The sequence below is a fragment of the Monodelphis domestica genome, chromosome 4 (genome assembly GCF_027887165.1).
Source record: "Monodelphis domestica isolate mMonDom1 chromosome 4, mMonDom1.pri, whole genome shotgun sequence".
Classification (NCBI taxonomy): domain Eukaryota; kingdom Metazoa; phylum Chordata; class Mammalia; order Didelphimorphia; family Didelphidae; genus Monodelphis; species Monodelphis domestica.
In genome coordinates, this window is record NC_077230.1 from 315894706 (window position 1) to 315915916 (window position 21211).

General features: G+C 36.1%; 1 protein-coding gene across 2 annotated transcripts in view; it reads right to left on the minus strand.

Annotated features, from left to right (window-relative positions):
• The window catches only part of LOC100027993 (phosphatidylinositol 3,4,5-trisphosphate 3-phosphatase TPTE2-like), a 128793-nt gene that overhangs the window by 67847 nt on the left and 39735 nt on the right, over nucleotides 1-21211 (minus strand). For both annotated transcript variants that reach the window (XM_016421919.2, XM_007495378.3), the window contains exons 5-7: nucleotides 19872-19955; nucleotides 14836-14997; nucleotides 14155-14274 (exon numbers count right to left, since the gene is read on the minus strand). In XM_016421919.2, the coding sequence (XP_016277405.2) occupies nucleotides 14155-14274; nucleotides 14836-14997; nucleotides 19872-19955 (366 nt within the window). The remainder of the gene's footprint in view (nucleotides 1-14154; nucleotides 14275-14835; nucleotides 14998-19871; nucleotides 19956-21211) is intronic.

Genomic DNA, 21211 nt, shown 5'->3' on the forward strand with positions numbered 1-21211 from the left:
GTCCCATGAGAATTTGTCTGGAGGGAAGTCTCTGACTTAGCCATTTCAGACTGAACAATAGACCTTAAAGTAATTGATGATCAATTTAGGAGGAGATAGCAGACCTAATCAAATGCTAAGTAAATACATTTTTAGTCTTAGAAGTTTCTCCCATTGACATTAATGCATTGCTGGTGGAGTTGTGAATTGATCCCACCATTCTGCAGGGCAATTTGGAACTATGCCCAAAGGGCGACAAAAGACTATCTGCCCTTTGATCCAGCCATAGCACTGCTGGGTTTGTACCCCAAAGAGATAATGGACAAAAAGACTTGTACAAAAATATTCATAGCTGCGCTCTTTGTGGTGGCAAAAAATTGGAAAATGAGGGGATGGCCTTCAATTGGGGAATGGCTGAACAGATTGTGGTATATGTTGATGATGGAATACTATTGAACTAAAAGAAATAATTAACTGGAGGAATTTCATGTGAACTGGGACAACCTCCAGGAAGTGATGCAGAATGAAAGGAGCAGAACCACAAGAACATAGTGCACAGAGACTGATACACTGTGCCACAATTGAATGTAATGAACTTCCCTACTAGCAGCAATGCAATGATCTAGATAGCATTCTTTCTAATAAGTCCCTCAGAAAGAACACTATCTGCATCCAGAGAAAGAAGTCTGATTGCAACTTCTGGGTAAGCATGGAGGCAGTCTAGACACAGGACACTTACTCCCCTCAGCACCCACCAATATAGACTACCTCAAAAGACCAAAAAAACCCATTTTCATAAGACTGGAGGGAATCTACAGTAGGGTGCAGCATTGAAGGTATGTAGGATTTGGGCATTTCCACACCATATGGGGGTGAAAAAACTCCCACCCAAACATGAGCGATCTACCCTCCCCCACCCCACCTATGGAGCCAGAGTTAGAGCCAGCTCATGCCAGAATCAGAGAGTGAGTGAGGGGCACCTCTAGAGTGAGCAAGGGGCACCTCTAGATCCTTGGGAGCTGACTAAGACCACCAAAGACCTACCCCTGAAAGCAGCTACACCTGAAACCCTGGTGGGCAGGGAAGTGGAGACTGTGGGCACTCCTGGGTAGCACAGAGAAGAGCCCGAACAGTGGAGGTTGTGGAGATTCAAGAGCTTGCCTCAGGCAAACTCCTTGCTCCTTAACTTCATATACAGAGAACCTGCCCAGATCACTCAGATTTCTGACTAAAAAGGGAAGGGAAAACCTTCACAGTGATGGCAAATTGTACACAGGACCAACAAACATCCTCCAAGAAAAAGAGAAAAAAGGTGGTGACCCTAAAAATTTTTATGGAGGAAAAATCCAAACTATGGAGGAAATTCAAACAAAGGCAAAACCTTCTAAAAATGGAAATTGTCCACAAGCTCTGTAAGAATTTAAATTGGAGCTTATCAGAAAGATGGAATCCCTCTGGCAAGAGAAGTAGGAAATGGTTCAAAGAGAAAATAAAAAAATTAAAGCAGAAAATCAGGCCTTAAGGACCAGGATTCAGCACCTGGAAACCAATGATCTTGCAAAACAGCAAGAATTAATAAAGCAAAGTCAAAAGACTGACAAAATAGAAGAAAACATAAAATGTCTCACTGCAAGATGACAGATCAGGAAAACAGAGGAAGGAAAGACAATCTAAGAATCATTGGTCTACCTGAAAAGCCAGAAATAAACAGAAATCTTGACAACATGCTACAAGAAATCATCAAAGAAAACTGCCCTGATGTTCTTGAACAAGGGGGAAAAATAGATATTGAAAGAGTTCATAGAAAACCCTCTACACTAAATCCCCAAAAGACAACTCCCAGGAATGTAATTGCCAAATTCAAAAGCTTCCAAGCTAAGGAGAAAATTCTACAAGAAGTTAAAAGAGACAATTCAGATACCAAGGAACACCAATTAGGATCACACAAGACCTAGCAACTTCCACACTAAAGGACCGCAAGACCTGGAACATGGTATTCAGAAAGGCAAGAGAACTGAGTCTTCAACCAAGAATCACCTATCTATCAAAATTGACTATATACTTCCAGGGGAAAGTATGGGCATTCAACAAAATAGAAGATTTCCAAGTCTTTGTAAAGAAAAAACTAGAACTAAGTGGAAAGTGTGATATCCAAACACAAAGATCAAGAGAAACATGAAAAGGCAAATAAAAAAAGAGAGGGAAAATGGGAAAAATGGTTTCCTTTTCTTTTTTATTCAAACTCCCTTCTTTAAGGGCTACACTCAGATAAAAAATATATATTAATATATGCAGAAAATTTTATTTGTAACTTTCAAAAATTGTATTAATTATTATAGTAATTAGAAGAATCACTCATAGGAAAATATTGGGGCATTAAGAGCTATAAGATGATAAAGGGGGGATTGAAGATGGTACCAAGAGATACTTGAAGAAATAAAACAAATAGGATAACCTTTATCACAGAAAGATACACATGGGAAGGGGAGAGGAAGAATACTCTTATAAGAAGGAAAGGAAGAGAGTGCTAATAGGTAATACTTAAACCTTACTCTCAGTGAAATCAATTCTGAAAGGGAAGAGTATTTAGATCCATTGCAATCTTGAATTCTATCTTATCCTACAGGGTAAGTGAGAAGGGAAAACTAAGATGGAGGTAGGGGGGAAAGATTGCAAAAAGGGAGGGAGGAGAGGGGGAGGGAACTTAACAAAGCAAAAAGGGAGGGAGGAGAGGGGGAGGGAACTTAACAAACCCTAAAAAAATAAGAAGGGAACAAAAAAGGAGGGACCAGAAAGGGAAGCATATTAAAGGAGGGGATTAGAGGGATTGATTAAAAGTAAACCACTGGTTTAAAAGGATATAGCAAAAGAAGAAATGACAGAACTAGGAGAGGATATCAAAATGCTAGGGAATTCACAAGTGACAATCATAACTTTGAATGTGAATGGGATGAACTCACCCATAAAATGTAGACGAATAGGAAAGTGGTTTAGAAACCAAAATCCTAACATATGTTGTCTACAAGAAACACACCTGAGGCAGGTAGATACTCACAAGGTCAGAATTAAAGGTTGAAGCAAAACCTATTGGGCCTCAACTGATAGAAAGAAGGCAAGAGTTGCAATCATGATATCTGACAAAGCCAAAGTAAAAATAGACCTGATTAAAAGGGATAGGGAAGGTAAATACATCCTCATAAAAGGGAGTATAGATAATGAAGAAATATCAATAATCAACATGTTTGCACCAAATGGTATAGCATCCAAATTTCTAAAGGAGAAACTAGTAGAATTGAAGGAGGAAATAGATAGTAAAAACTATACTAGTAGGAGACCTGAACCTACCACTATCAAATTTAGATAAATCAAATCAAAAAATAAATAAGAAAGAGGTAAAAGATATGAATGAAATTTTAGAAAAATTAGAGTTAATAGATATATGTAGAAAAATAAATAGAGCCAAAAATAATACACCTTTTCAGCAGCACATGGCACATTCACAAAGATTGACCATATACTAGGTCATAAAAACATGGCAAACAAATGCAGAAAAGCAGAAATAATAAATGCAACCTTTTCAGATCATAAGGCAATAAAAATAATGATCGGTAAAAGGTACATGGAGAGACAAATAAAAAATTAATTGGAAATTAAATAATATGATTCTCCAAAATTGGCTAGTTACAGAACAAATCATAGAAATAATTAATAATTTAATCAAAGAAAATGACAATGATGAGACATCCTTTCAAATTCCATGGGATACAGCCAAAGTAGTACTCAGGGGAAAATTTATATCCTTGAGTTCATATATTAACAAATTTTGGAGGGCAGAGGTCAATGAATTGAACATGCAAATCAAAAAACTTGAAATTGAAAAAATTAACCCCCAGAAGAAAACTAAATTAGAGATCCTAAAAATTAAGGGAGAAATTAATTAAAATCGAAAATGATAGAACTATTAAACTAATAAATAAGACTAGAAGCTGGTATTTTGAAAAAACAAACACAATAGACAAAGTACTGGTCAATCTAATTTTAAAAAATGAAAGAAGAAAACTAAATAAACAGTATCATAGATGAAAAGGGAGACCTCACCTCCAATGAAGAGGAAATTAAGACAATCATTAAAAACTAGTTTGCCCAATTATATTGCAATAAACATGCCAATCTAGGTGATATCGATGGATATTTAGAAAAATATAAATTGCTAGATAAACAGAAGAATAAATAGAATTCTTAAATACTCCCATATCAGAAAAAGAAATTAAGCAGGCCATCAAGGAACTCCCTAAGAAAAAATCCCCAGGGCCTGATATATTCACAAGTGAATTCTATGAAACATTCAAAGAACAACTAATCCCAATACTATACAAACTCTTTGATGCAATAAACAAAGAGGGAGTTCTACCAAATTCCTTTTATGACACAAAAAATGATACTGAATCCAAAGCTAGGCAGGTCAAAAACAGAGAAAGAAAACTATAGACCAATCTCCTTAATGAACATAGATGCAAAAATCTTAAATAGGACACTGGCAAAAAGACTCCAGCAAGTCATCACAAGGGTTATTCACTATGATCATATAGGATTAATACCAGGAATGCAAGGATGGTTCAACATTAGGAAAACCATCCACATAATTGACCACATCAACAAGCAAACCAACAAAAATCACATGATTATCTCAATAGACACTGAAAAAGCCTTTGACAAAATACAACACTCATTCCTATTGAAAACACTAGTAAGTATAGGAATAGAAGGGTCTTTCCTAAAAATAATAAACAGTATCTATCTAAAACCATCAGCCAACATCATCTGCAATGGGGATAAACTAGATACATTCCCAATAAGATCAGGAGAGAAACAAAGATGCTTATCACCGCTATTATTTAACATCATACTAGAAACACTAGCAGTAGCAATTAGAGAAGAAAAAGAAATGGAAGGTATTAAAATTGGCAATGAAGAGATCAAGCTATCACTCTTTGTAGATGATATGATGGTCTACTTAAAGAATCCTAGAGAATCAACTAAAAAGCTAGTGGAAATAATCAACAAGTTTAGCAAAGTTGCAGGATACAAAATGAACCCACAAAAGTCATCAGCATTTCTGTATATCTCCAACACATCTCAGCAGCAGGAATTAGAAAGAGAAATTCCATTCAAAATCACCCTAGACAATATAAAATACTTAGGAATCTATCTGCTGAGACAAACACAGGAACTATATGAACACAACTACAAAACATACAACTAAAAGTAGATCTGAACAATTGGAAAAACATTAACTGCTCATGGGTAGGACGACCTAACATAATAAAAATGACCATCCTACCCAAGTCAATTTACTTATTTAGTGCCATACCCATCGAACTTCCAAAAAACTTTTTTACTGAATTAGAAAAAACCATAACAAAGTTCATTTGGAAGAACAAAAGATCAAGAATATACAGGGAAATCATGAAAAAAAAATGCAAAGGAAGGTGGCCTTGCAGTACCAGATCTCAAAATATACTATAAAGCAGTAGTCATCAAAACAATTTGGTACTGGCTAAGAGACAGAAAGGAGGATCAGTGGAATAGACTTGGGGTAAGTGACCTCAACAAGATAGTCTATGACAAGCCCAAATATCCCAGCTTTGGGGACAAAAATCCAGTATTTGATAAAAAAAAAAACTGCTGGGAAAATTGAAAGAGTGTGTGGGAGAGATTATGCTTGAATCAACACCTCACACCCTACACCAAGATAAACTCAGAATGGTAAAGAAGGAAACTATAAGTAAATTATGTGAACACAGAATAGTATACATGTCAGACCTTTGGTAAGGGAAAGATTTTAAAACCAAGGAAAACTTATAAAGAGTCACAAAATGTAAAATCAATAATTTTGACTACATCAAACTAAAAAGCTTTTGTACAAACAAAACCAATGTAACTAAAATCAGAAGGGAAATAACAAACTGGGAAACAATCTTCATAACAAAAACCTCTGACAAAGGTCTAATTACTCAAATTTATAAAGAACTAAATCAATTGTCCAAAAAATCAAGTCATTCTCCTATTGATAAATGGGAAAGGGACATGAATAGGCAATTTTGAGTCAAAGAAATCAAAACTATTAATAAGCACATGAAAAAGAGTTCTAAATCTCTTATAATCAGAGAGATGCAAATCAAAACAACTCTGAGGTACCACCTCACACCTAGCAGATTGGCTAAAGTCAGGACATTAATGCATTGCTGGTGGAGTTGTGAATTGATCCAATCATTCTGGAGGGAAATTTGGAACTATGCCCAAAGGGTGCTAAAAGACTATCTGCCCTTTGATCCAGCCATAGCACTGCTGGGTTTGTACCCCAAAGAGATAATGGACAAAAAGACTTGTACAAAAATATTCATAGCTGCGCTCTTTGTAGTGGCAAAAAATTGGAAAATGAGGGGATGGCCTTCAATTGGGGAATGGCTGAACAGATTGTGATATATGTTGATGATGGAATACTATTGTGCTCAAGGGAATAACAAAGTGGAGGAATTCCATGGGAACTGGGACAACCTCCAGAAAGTGATGCAGAGCGAAAGGAAAAGAACCAGGAGAACATTGTACACAGATACCGATACACTGTGGTACAATCGAAGGTAATGGACTTCTCCATTAGTGGCAATGCAGTGATCCTGAATATCCAGAGGGATATATGAGAAAGAGCACTATCCACATCCAGAGGAAAAACTGTGGGAGTAGAAACACTGAAGAAAAACAAATGCTTGATTACATGGGTCAAGGGGGATATGATTGGGGATATAGACTCTAAATGAACATCCTAGTGCAAACACCAACAACATGGAAATGGGTTCTGATCAAGGGACACATGTAATACCCATTGGAATTGAATGTTGGCTATGGGAGGGGTGGTGTGAGGGGAGGGAGGAATAGAAAATGATTTTTGTAACCAAGGAATAATGTTTGAAATTGATCAAATAAAAAAAAAATAATGTTAAAAAAAGAAAGAACTCTGGGAGCAGAAATGCAGAAGAAAAACAGTTGCTTGATCACATGGGTTCATTGGGATATGATTGGGCAAGTAGACTCTAAGCGATCACCCTAGTGCAAATATTAATAATTTGGAAATAGGTCTTGATCAATGACACATGTAAAACCCAGTGGAATTGAGGGGATGTGAGGAGGTGAGGGAAAGAATATGAATCATGTAACCATTGAAAAATATTAGTCTTTTGCTCTGCAGAACTGATTACTTGCTCATTCTAAAGATTTCTTAAAGCCTTACTTGTTTACACATAAAATGTTTTCCTCTCTAACTTTCCCATACAGTAAATACAAATTCTAAACTATTATTTTTCTTGCTAGTTAATAAACCCAAAGGAATCCAGATTATTCTTCTTAAAGATTACATCATTTTAATGGATAATGGATAAAACATTGTTTTATCCAATTCATGTCAGACATTAATTTAGTCCATAGTACAAATTGGTAAGCTGAAATAACTAGTTAGGATTAAACAAAATCTAAGGTACAGGCAGGTTGCACCAAACATATATTTACATTTAAATAATAAAATCATTCCCATCTTCAAAATACATATTTTATCAACCTTAAAATTAATCCTAAGTAAAAATCCAATTGTGAGAGCAAAACATCTCTCTGTTCTTCTCTTTCACCTTCTCCTCTCTGTTGGCCACCAGAGGAAGAAGGAGGAGCAGTGTCAAATATATCTTTTTCCTACCTGTGTCTTCTAGAAAGAGCAGAGGGCAAAATTCCTTCTCACTTAAAGTGATATCAATCACAGAAGTTTCCTTCCCTAAAACCCTCCCTGGGGCAAACATACAACATATAAAAGAATTACAAACAAACAAAACAACAGAATTCTTTTGCCCTGGCATATATACATGTATACATATATACATATATATAGTCTACATGCTTTTTGCCTCTCTAAGAAGGAGAGGGGGGAAGTTTTATCAGTTTACTTCTGGAACTCTTACATTAAACAACCCACTTGTTTGTGAAATGGGTCTCATTAGCAGTCATATTAAGTTTCATTTACTTCATTTACTTCCTCTCTCACAGTCTGACTCAACTTGGTGTGCTTGTTTTGCATAATCTTCTTTTGCTCATCCCATATCTTCTTAACAACTCAGATCAGGACTAGCTTTCCCTTTTTCTTCTTTTCTTCTTTCATAAACAATCTGGGTTTGCTATAGCAGTTCATCTAATGATGTGAGAGTCCAATCCTCTATTTTCTGGACCTTTTTACAAATATCTGGCCAGGAATTTGCTACAAAATAAGTCTTTAGAAGGTTCTGCCCATAAAGCTGGGTCAGATCCATGCCAGAATATTTGCAAAATGCTTTTCTTAACCTGTTTATAAATTCAACTGAAGCCTCTTACTTTTTCTGCTTTGTCTCACATACTTTGTTTAAATTTTGACTTTGGAGTACTGCTATTTTTATCCCCTGAATTATCATCCTCCAAAGGTCCCCCATATTTTCTTGGTGGGTAGGATTATTATTCCAAATTGGATCTCTAAGAGGGTATTTTTCCTCACCTGTTGGTACCCTCTTCTAGTTCATGATGTTCAAGGTCCCAGGCTTACATTGCTGCCCTCCTTATCTGATCTTACTCCTCATCTGTGAAAAAGTGCTATAAAGTGAGCTCTGGCCAGGAGTACAGGCTTGGCCCTAGGAACTGATTCACTTACTCTACTCCTACAGAGTCCTCCAACAAATTCTTTAGTTCCTTTTTAAAAATTTAAACTTCTGAGCCACTAAGGGGGAGGGGGAACTGATATATTCAATCCCTTGCTCTAATAGAACCTCTGAGTGGCTACTGCTTAGCAACTCCTCTCGAAGGAAAGTTCTTCTGATCCTCTAATAGTTTAAGGGTCTGGCCTAAAGGTCCAAAGGGGCCTGGAACACTTGAGGTAATGAAGGAGTTTATGGAAGTAGTGGAGCTACAAGAGGTGGTACTGGTGGACTGCTAGCAGGAGGAGAAGACACTTAGAGAACAGGAGGAAGAGGAAGAACCAGGTAAGGGGTGGGCCTTAAGTGGATCCCAGGTTCTTTCTTTTTCTCATCCCAATTCTGAATCTCACTCCCTTTCCTTCTCCACCTCTGCCACTACTGCTGGTATATTTTTTAAATCAAAATCCTCTGCCTTAGGGAACCAAAGTGCTGCATCAACTTGTTCCTCATCATTCCTAATCTGTATCCTACTGACAGTTAAATATAATTTTTCACAGACCGAGCTGTCAGAAGATCCAAAACAGGACCATAAGATATTGTTCTGTGGATTTCCATTCCTGACCAGTGTAAACAATAATATTAAATAAGAAGTTTAAGATCAAAATCTGGTGATTTCCCCCAAGATTTCAATTTCAATCCTAAGGGGCTGTTCTGAGGTATGATAGCTCATTTCTTCCTACTATGCTCTCACCTCTCTGTTGTGGATTGTTTTTGTCCCATATTTTTCTAAGATGTTGATCTAGCTTCTAACAACAACTTAAACTTGGCAAGCTGATCAGCAGCTTAGCCCCTGCCTTGCTGCTCTCTTAATTATAAAGTAAAGGCTCTATCATTTTGGGAAAACCTTGCTGAAGTGGTAAACTTCACAAATGAGTTCAAACACCTAGAATTTCCATTATTGGAACTGTAATTTATTAATAAAAGAGAGAAATAAAGAATCTACCACCTGGGGCAGAATTCCCTAACGGAAAACTGCGCTGGTTTGACATTAAGGAACAGATTATGTACATTACAGAGTTCTTATTTGACAACAAACAAAACCTAACACAGGAATGTGGGGTCCGAGATGGGGGGACAATTCTTAGATTTATGAGGGGGCTGTTATCCAAGGAGTGTTTATCTTCACTTAGCCAAATGTTAGTTCTCTGGCCCTTTGATATTCCTGAAATTCCTCTTTGTCTCCTGCTCCTCAAGCTAAGTAGAAACTGGTTTATTATCTGCATAAACAGCTTGATCTTCTAGTGGAAGGGAAACTAGGTCTGTCCCCTAAAAATGTGGACAGGGGTCTAATCTGCTTTATCTCTTCTTAATTTTTCCATCTTTGGGCTTTTGGGGGCTACTTCATTGCCAGTCCCTTCTTACCAATAACTCAAACTGCCTCAAGCCACACCAATCTGGTTAGAAATCAAGATGTGTAGTACCTTGTTAAATCCTTACCAGCAGGTATTAGCAGCTCAAATCAGAGACTTTCCAGCCCCAGATGTCTTACAAGCTAACTTTTCCCTGATTCACTCACTCTCAGACTCACCAGTCCAGACTCAGGCAATTTGTATCTTGCCTGAGATGTCTTGCAAACTAGAACACTAGTCACTGGAACCTTAGGTTAAGCAGCCAAGGCTATCTTGTGAATGAGTCAGGGTATTCAGTCTTGCAAATTCTTAACAGAAGCAGAAGCTAGAGAATCATCTCGCAGGCTCTCCTGCAGCAAAATCCAAGGGACAATTACCTTCAATTTTCAAAATTTAACTATGCTACCCTATTCATTGAACCAAATACTCTTCTCAGGGTTACCTAATTAGAATACCTTTGTTCTGTTTTTACCTTCATCCTCTTCATTGGTGCCCAGAAAGAGTTGCTAGAAAACAGAGTTCTGCTCCCCCCACAAAGATTTTTATTGTTACTCACATATGCAAATCTTTTGTTTTTCTGGATTGCTGCTGGCCTGTGACCATCTACCTTGCTCTTTATTATCCTTCTTATGGCTCTTTTACTCCCAGGTATTTTAGAAGCAAAATAGGAGGTTCAATCTCTCTATGGGAACAAGCAGCCAAAGTTGGAGCTTTTGACCTGGCTTAGCTTATTCAGGTAGATAAACTGAGGCACTCTATTGTTCTAGAATCTTGGGTGTGCCCCCATCTGTCTGGAGTGAGAATTTTGGAGGTGTCTTGATATAGCAAAATAATCACTCAAATAATCAGAGAAGCTAATATAAGATGAAGACAGACAGTGGCTTTATTGCTTTCATGCAACAAACCGAGATATTGCTCTCAAATCAGAGACCCAAAGATACAACTGAAATCCAACATTTTGTAAAAAACCAATCCAATGCCCTCCACCTGTGCACAAGAGTACCAAGTGAAGGCCTATATAAAAGACTGGGAAGGGGAAGGATAAAAGGAGAGCAAAGCTATAACTAATTAAGCCAACCAAATTTACCCTCTACAAGGATATTGATCTTAAAATACATTGAGAATAATACCATACCAACCTATTTTTAAAAGAGGAGAGGATTTGAGTCAGGAAGACTATTTGGAAATCTAGATAAGAAGTGATGTGTAAAGAAAAAATCATTTGTGAGAGAGATTGTGGAAGCAGAAATAAACTTGACCACTAATATATGGGATGAAGGAGGGTGAGGAGTTAGGGACTAAAGACTATGAACCTGAACATTTTGAAGAATATTGTAAGTGGGGGAAAAAAGAGGGGGAAATAGATTAAAATAAGAATTTCTGTTCTGGATATTGAAAGAAATGGCTACAGGACACCCAGTTCAAAATGATCAAATGGTAGTTGGTGATTTGGGACTGGTGCCCAGGAGAGAGACTAGGGATGGATACATAGACCTGAGTATTACCTATTGTAAAGATAATTTTATAGTTGTGACTTAAAATCTAAATTAATTAGTCGCCAGGGAAAATCCCAAATAATAAAATATCCAAGTCAGCTGGAAATTATGATTTCAATTAATATAGAGAGAAGGAATTAAGGAGAAGAGAGAGAGAGGAAAGAGTTAATTCAAACTGCTCCAGCTCAGGCTGAGCCAGGCAGGAGTTAAAGGCCTTGGCCAAAGGGGCCTCCCCTGAGAGATAAGGGAAGGGAAAATCAGTCTTATCACTCACCACATGACCACCTCAAGGAAGCTGTCTGAGTGAGCTCCTCCAGGCTGAGTTCCAGGATCAAAGTGGTGCCCAGTCTGCTCACAGGAAGAGATCAGCCAGAGGCACCTTTCCGGGGGAAGAGTGTGAAGGGAGGAAGTGACGTGCCCTATATAGATGGTTTTACGTCACTTTCCTGCGTCTTATCTGTACCAATGGTATTTTAGTTTGACTTAGGACAGCCCAGGGGTCTGTCAGCTATTTCTGCACATGTCTGTTGAAGGCCATCTTCCTAGATACTTAATTCTTGAGTATGGGTGCAGACATTCCTGACCTTGTTAAACTAAGTAGGGTGGAGCAATGTAAAGTTCCCAAGACCTGATTCTATTAGAATAAGTATCTCCATTGTTACAAATCAGGAAATAGCTAAATCAAATCTTCTAAAGTATGGTCTGAGTAAGGTGGAGTAGTTTTAAAATTCACACTATAGAGATTGGGGTGATATTTAAACTCATGGTAGCTGATGAAATCACCAAAAGAAAGAATAAAGAGAAGAGAGGCTAAAACAGGAACTTTTGATGAATCCATTTAGGACATATGTTATGGATGATGACCTAACAAAGGAGACTGAGAGGTGGAAAGAAAAGTAGAAGAAAAGAACAAAGAAAAAGTAGAATCATGAATACTCAGGAAAGAGAAAAATATCTAGGAAAATATCTCCCTTCACTGATTCTAGAATTGCCCTAGTCATTCTGGTTCATTTTTACCTTCTTTGGGGTCAGATACTTAGGATGCGCCAAGCTGAATCAGACACTCAGCAAACAGAAGAAAGCCCCCAAAACAACCCATCTTGTGCATTATCTATAAACTGTTTAATCTTCTGAACCATATTTTCCTCTTTCCATTGCTTGTCACAATTCTGAAAGATCTACTCATCTCTGGCATGAGATTGTGAACTCTTTGATGTTAGGAACTATTTTTTGCCTCCTTTTGTATCCTCAGTCAATGAGATAGAATTAAGTGTGCTATTCTCATAATAAGCACCCAGTTTACACCCTCCCCCCCAACTAAGAATGGAATGTGTAAGACCAGTCTGTTTTCATTTCAAGGACTCTGATAATTTACCTAGAAGATTTAAAGGCATTGGGTATGTGCAGTTAATTTCTATACCCTAGAACTCAATTCCTAACATCCCATGTTCTTTCTCACATTACATGCTAACATAGGGAGGATATAAATTTGGTGTAGCCCCACCTTTCACTTTCTCTTCCTGTGATCCTGTTTGGTGGAGGTGATGCAAGGTGAGTGGCAGGAGAATCTACTCACGTGGTCTTATATTTTATACCTTTACTTCAAGTGATTGTTAATAAACTTTATAAAATATAATACTTAGAGTATTAGACATTAATTTAAATCCTATAGAAGGAGTGAAAGGCCTCCTTATCTCTTCTTCCATTGATAATTTAGGGTGACACTCAACCCCTCCCAAGTGATGGGAGCTCATGTATCTTGCTATTTTCTGATTGGGGTAGATTTCATGCCTAGATTATAAATCCTGGTCAGACAAGGGAGGTTGTACAGATGAGGGAGGGGGGAGATCTCATGTTGGGAACCTATATATATATATATATATATATATATATATATATATATATATATATATATATATCTGTATTTGCATCTAGGCATTTGCATTTGCCCATTAGGGCCTCTTCCATTTCTCATAAGAAAAAGAATAAACTTCTGTCTTGTCTACTCTCACTTTCTGACTCCAGGTTTATAATTTTAATTTGGGGTCTGTGGTCATCTTTATCCCACATACCAGCACTTAGCACAATGCTAGGCAAAGAGTAGCTACCTATTAATGTTTATTGATTGATTGATTATAATCCAGCAGTCTCTTTCCTCTTGCCTTGTGGATCTCATCTCAGATGAGAGTGATAGTAGAAATTCCCTTGATATCTCAAAAGTTAAATTTATTATTGCCTTACATGATTGATATTTGCTAACTACTAATTAATATGGTCAAATGTCCTTGGATCTCTTAGTTTATTCAAAAAGTACTGATCAAGATTTTGAGTTCATGAGACAATATTTGCACAGCATTTTGCAAACCTAAAGCCCTAAATGTTAGCTAGCTACCTAGTAGTAAAAGTCATTTAAAAATTTAAATTAAGCACAAATTTAAATAGAATACTTTCAAGCAACATATATGGTAACAAGTTGTAACAATGATAATAGTGATATTTAGTGAGAGAACTATTAAAAAAAGACAGAAAAGCACATATTTCAAGAGTAATAAATCATATACTTCTTACCTGGGTAAATGGGAAGTTCCTTCAATATAAAAATTAATATAAAGGATATCCAATGTCAGGACTAACAGAATACCAAAAAGATCTATTATATTGATTACTGAAGAAAAATAAGATTTCAATCTGCAATGAAAGTGAAACCATAAAATTTACCTCCCAAAAGATACATAAGATTTTTTAAAGCCCCAATCCTTTTTACTGTCATCTCTAATCCCAAGTAATTAATTTGCAGTAATAAATAATATGATGGGGGGAGGGGCATCTGGGTGGCACAGTGGATAGACAGTCAGGCCTAGAATTGGGAAGTCCTAGGTTCAAATCTGGACTCAGACACTTCCTAGCTGTGTGACCCTGGGCAAGTCATTTAACCCACATGGCCTAAGCCCTTACCACTTTTATACCTTGGACCCAACACTGAGTATTTATTCTGAGATGGAAGTTAAGGGTTATTAAAAAAAAAGAAAGAATATGATGACATTTGAAAGAGTAAGATGAAAACCAATATTGTTTTAAAATTTAATTTTTAATCCTAGATTTTCACATTCTTCTTAACAAAAATGCCAATATCAGTTAAAATAAGAGCTGCTGAACTGAATACAATTAGTGAGGGCTAATTTAGCATTAAGTAGCACTTGCCATTTCAACATAGAACAGATTTATATATTTTTTAAAAATACAACTTACCCTTCTACAAAGGCTTGAGCCATTACATCAAGAAGGAAGAAGGTACAAAAGGCTAAAAATAGTGCACGAAAGTGGAAAGGAAGCCTCGAGCCCGTAGGAGTATTGATTAAAGCTACAGTCAACAATACAACATGAAGGAGGAGCAAGAAAATGCTAAACATCCTATAAAGATGAAAAAAATATAAGAAAGGAAAAGTGAGTCTCCCACTTCATATTTGACTTTTGAGTCTATTACTAATTTATATTTTAAGTCAAGAAAATAGTATATTGCATCCTCATCAATCAAGATGAAATTATTCAGAAAAAAGAAAAACAAAATAAAACAAAATCCCATAATGTCTATACTTTTCTACCTGAAAAGTGGGGAGAGGTATGTACAGGGAGGTGGGAGAGTAAAGGTGGTTGGGATATTAATGGAGGAAATAAGTATTTTGAAAATTCAATTTTAGGTAAGTGATTATAGACCTTATTAGTTTGGTAGATGAATTTTCTTCTTCCTCTGGCCTTTTACAAGTCTAGGTCTTCCATTAAAATTCTCACACACATTCTATAACTACATGCTACATAGCCTCAACTATGTACTCAAGAATGCTAGGCATTCCTTTTCTATATCAGTTATTGACTCTTCCCTATCACATTCCCTAAAATACTTGTTCCAAATCTATCTCTTAATGCTCTCATTTCCAACTCTTCCTCCTACACACTTTCAGGATGGCCTTTGCTCCTACCAAAATGCTAAGGTAATCAAGGCTATTCTCCTATAGTACTAATTTAATATTAATTATTATTATTCATTAACATTAATAATATTTGATGAATAATCTTTATTAGTTGTCTCTACTTCTTTGTCATATACTCACTCCTCAGCACTTGCAATGTGGCTTCCATCTTTAGAATTCTATGTAAGAGTAACATATATAATATATATGTATATATATGACTTTAAGATTTGCAACACAAATCATATGCATAAATTGTCTCATATCTTGCTTCTTACATTTACTACCTGTGCGGTCTTAGACAAATCACCTCACTTCCCTGGGCTTTAGTTAACTAATTTGTAACATGAGGGGATTGGCTATAGATGTCCATTCTAACTCTAATGCTTATAAACCTATCAAGAAAGCATGAAAGATAGCATTACCTATATTTCACAGGCTCAGAGGATTTAACTAACATGGCCAGAATCACCTAATTAGTAAAGGAGACAATATTTGAACTCAGGTGCCTTTTTACTCCAAATTTAGTACTCTTTGTACCATATCAGACTGTCTTCTACTGAAACTGGTATCTTAACAGTCACCAGTGGCCTCTTACAGACTAAACAACCTTTTTTCAGGCCTTAACCTCCTTGCACCATCTAGCACTCTTCATCATTACTTGCTCTATGATACTCTCTTTTCCTTTGACTTCTGCAACACCACACTCTCCCGTTTCTTTGATTTCCCTAATAGTGTTTTCTCTTTCTTTCTTTTTCTTCCTTCCTTTCTTCCTTCCTTCCTTCCTTCCTTCCTTCCTTCCTTCCTTCCTTCCTTCCTTCCTTCCTTCCTTCCTTCCTTCCTTCCTTCCTTCCTTTCTTTCTTTCTTTCTTTCTTTCTTTCTTTCTTTCTTTCTTTCTTTCTTTCTTTCTTTCTTTCTTTCTTTCTTTCTTTCTTTCTTTCTTTCTTTCTTTCTTTCTTTCTTTCTTTCTTTCTTTCTTTCTTTCTTTCTTTCTTTCTTTCTTTCTTTCTTTCTTTCTTTCTTTCTTTCTTTCTTTCTTTCTTTTTTCTTCCTTCCTTCCTTCCTTCCTTCCTTCCTTCCTTCCTTCCTTCCTTCCTTCCTTCCTTCCTTCCTTCCTTCCTGCCTTCCTTCCTGCCTTCCTTCCTGCCTTCCTTCCTTTTTTTTTTCTGCCTTCCCTTCTCTCAAATGGATCTCTCCTCAGGCCTCTTTTCTTTATTTCCTCAAACCCCTCTTTCTCAGTGATCTCATTCACTACCAAAGTTTCAGTTTCTAGGGACTCCCAAATCTTCATCTTTCACCCTTCAATTAAGTCACTATTTCATTAAGTGCTTACTATTTGCAAGAAACTGAGCTACAAACTTGGGATACAGACACAAAAATAAAACAGTCCTTCTGTGGGATCCACCTAAGATCATCCATTAGCCCTTTAAACACACCTTGAGTTTATTTAAGTTAGAGCTCACCATTTCTCTTTACACATGCTTTTTCTGATTTCCAAACTTACAGGGATATTGCAATTCTTACCCATTTGTTCATTTGGGAGTCATTTTTAAAACTTCTTACTCTCCTTCTTCACATACCTCCAATCACCAAATCTTATAAAATTCTATACCCCAGACAATGAAAAATAAATGTATCGAGACCTTTTTCTTTTAATGTGCTACATTTTCTCTTTATATTGAAAATATGATACTTAATATTTATTGAACAAATCAAAATACACTTTAAAAATACACTGTTAGCATACCAATAACATGTTAAGACAATGAGTAAGTTAAACTTAAAATAAAATTTCCATTTAAAAATGCTTAAGAAAACTTAGAAGCAACTTATCTAGCAAAATAAAAAACCACTTTGTGGGCCCAAGAAACATTTTTCATAATACAAAAAATCTTTACAATTTAGAACTAGTTGGGATAGAATAAAAAGGAAAGCTTCTCTGAATCAGGAAAATTTTTTAATAACAATATTTTAAGTGAAATTTAGTTTATTTTCTAGTACTGATAGTAACAAAGGAGTTACTCAGTAAAGGTCCTTAATAGACCTTCTTTAATAAATATGATTCATAATTAGCATCCAAATTTACATTAATATATGCTTTTAACTTGTGTTTAACACAGAATAGTTATTTAATAAGTGTGAAGTTTAATTCTTTAAAAAACATTCTTGCATATTTTAAACTTCATACTTCACTGAGATGATTGAGGATACTCAATATGAACATCTTCACATTTTTGAGTCCTAAAGATTCAGATAATGGAACTATCTATATGGAGATCATTGCTGAAACCATGTATATAAATGAGGTTTCCAAGGTAGAGAATATAGATTCTTGGCTCCCCTTCGAACAATAGATCTGCATCTCTAACTATCTTAAGATATCTCTACTTAGATGTTTCACTGTTACTTCAAATCTACCATGTCAAAAATCAAACTCATTTTTATCTTTCCCCAAACCTGCTTTTCCTGTGTGTAACACTCCTATTCACCTTATCACCTACATTTGAAAGTATATATTATTTTTGATTCTTCCCTTTTATTTATTAAATTCTATAAATTCCAGCTTCACCACATCTATCAAATCCATTGCTTCCTTTTTTATTGTCACTGCCATCACCTTTAATTATAATTATCCTAGAATATTTCAGTAACTTTCTAACAGGTTTTCTTGTCTTCATTCTCTTCCTGTTTCAATCTAGATTTATAATGCCATGAGAATAATAACAGCTGATATTGACCGTGCAACCAAAGAATTTGCATCTCATTTGACCTAATATGATCTTCTTCCTTTGACCCTATACATCTCATAAACATATTTATCATGCAATACTATGTATAACTATGTTGGTATCAGAGATGTAACGGAATTCAAAAGAAACTATTTCTGTTACTTCAGATCAGCATTACTATATAAAAATGTTTGTTTTTTTTAAAAGAGGAAATAATGTGTCAAGAGAGGAGAAAATGGATCTTTTTAGTGGTGTGGAGTCAGTGTGTCAAGGAATAAAGATGCCTAATAAGGTGAAGCAGAATTTGAGCACAATGTCAGAAATGCCATTCTTTGAAATTTAGGCAAATCAAAAATCAACATAAAATGGATAAGATTATCAACTGCATGAAAGTGACTTCCTTTAAGAGGTTTACAAATGTGTTGCTGATCAGCTAAAATAAGCTTAGTCTTATCACTCAGATGTCATTAATATGAGTTATCTAGCTAATTGTAATATATTCATCTCTGATTATCATAACAGAATGTTGATGGTTTGGTCTCAAATGAAGATGGTCAAATATCAAGACTTTATCAAAGTGCCTTGGTTTGGGGATGGGGTCATCTAGGAGGAAGGGTCTTTTGAAGGTACTAGAATGAAATATCTATAGAGTGGAGATGGGGAAATTAATGGTGAATTGTTGAAATTTTCTTTTATAGCCACACAATTCCCTTTATTCTGATTTCTTTTGTTTTAATTATTCCAATAATTCTATTTATGTTTATTCTAATTCCTTGTTCACTTAAAAATCTTGTGATCTGTAATTTGGCTCTTCTCGAGTAAGGCTGGTAGGATGAGGAGGAATGAAGTAATAAAGTGAAGCTGGTTACAAAAAGGAGGTGATTTGGTGTTAGAATCAGGAGAACCAATCAGATTCCATCTCATGAATACTCTATCTTCTACCATCACATATTATTCAATATCTTTTTTTTTTTTGCAGATTCTTCATGGGAAAATAGTTGGTATAAGCCATTTATTATTTCACAAAGTGGAGGTAGATGCAATTAATCAGCATCTCCCGATTCTAGGAAAGACCTTAAAACCACTAGCCCCTTCCCAACCTAACCCAAATTCACCCTTATTCCTCTCCCAACTTGGAAAATCCATCATTTTTCTTCCAAATAGAAATCAGATTACCTACTCATGTATCCTGGTTTATATTCTACTAATTATTTTCTTTTAATGCATAAAAAGCTGCTTCTCCTGTAGTTGGGGTCCAGTGTCAAGCTAAAAAGTCCTGGCCTCAATATACTATGTAATTGGCATTTATTGCTTAATAAATCAATATGCCCAGAAGCACAAACCTTTGTTTCCTCAGCTATTTCAGATTTCACTGGTCACATTACCCTCTGGCAATTTCCTCTGCAAATGGTCTAAATCTATTATCCTTCCAACCACATCTTTCACTGTAAATAAATGAGTTAAAATTCTGCTTTGTTGGTCAGTCATTCACGAGTTTGCTTAGCCTGTCTAAAATAATTTCCCAGACCTCTTGTACCAGATTGATTGAGAAGTCACTGAATGTGAGCTTAAAATTGAAGGTCATACCTTCTTGCATTCTTTGTTTGGAGTCTTTCATACCTGACAGGGAGAGACAGGACAACAAGCTGAATAGTTCCAGAAATACTGCTTCTAAGGGAGAAAAAAAATTAACATTAGTCATTCAATATTCTCTGACTTTTCAACCTTCTTTGCCTTAGTATGTGGTCTTTGTGACAAACTGTCTGCAGACTTTTCCTCCAGTCATCTGTGGGATAATGGGGAACCAGGAGTAAAACTGCGCAGAGAAGAGTGCAGGCCACCCAGGTTCTGAACCTCAGCACAAGACAACTTCAAGATCCTTGGACCCTGGCTAAACTAATAACTTAAACTCCACATTGACCCTTGGAGTCCCAAGCCCTGACTCCAGACTACAAAGGGGTCCCAAAGTCCATAGCATTTGGCTCTTTTAAGCCTATGGTGAAGCCTCTAGTCCCAGGGCAAAATAGCTCATAGTGCTCTTAGGTACTGTAAGACATCATCAGAGGAGACTGAATCAGCAATTTTCAGAATTATTGGTTCACAGAAAAAAAAATGTCTGGGAAAATAAGCAAACAGCAAAAGTACACTTAGCCATTGAAAATTTCTAGGGCGACAAAGAAGAGAAAGGTACAAACTCAGCATGGAACAATGACTTCAAAGCTGCCACATGAAAAACTTCAAAGAAAAATGGTAGTTGGTCTCAGAAACAGGAAAAGCTCAAAAATGAACTAAAAAATCAAATAAGATAGGTGGAATGAAAATGGGAAAAAAGAAAAGTAACAAAAAAGAAAATAACAACTTAAAAAGCAAAATAGGTCAAGTGGGGGAAAAGGCACAAAAATCCAATGAAGAAAAGAGTTTCATAAAAAACAGAACTGACCTTGTGGAAAAAGAGACAAAAAAATCCAATGAAGAAAAGAACTTCATGAAAAGTGTGAAGATTAAATTTAACTCTCTCCTGATTGTGAAGATTAAATTATAACCCTGACTATTTTTAGATTTAATCACCAAAGGTATAAACATTCCATTTATACTTGAGTGGGGGAGGTCTGTGACCCACGTGTGCAATACTGGGTGATAAATCAGAATTAAACTGATTGGCCCCTGGGCAATCCTAAAGCAAAGTTTCAACTGTGATTGATAGATGTAAAATTAGGGGAAGGCACAGGAAGTGATGCAAAAGAAAGTGTCTTTAAAAGGGAGTTACAGCTTCCTGAATGTAGTTCTACTTGGAGTTCTACTTGGAGTTGAACTTCCTGTGAGAGGGAGTTTTTCATTCTTTGGAGTTGATACTGGAGAATAATCTGCTGACTGGACCAGAGACCCTGTTCCTGATGAGGCTGTTCTTAAATCTCTTACTTTGGACT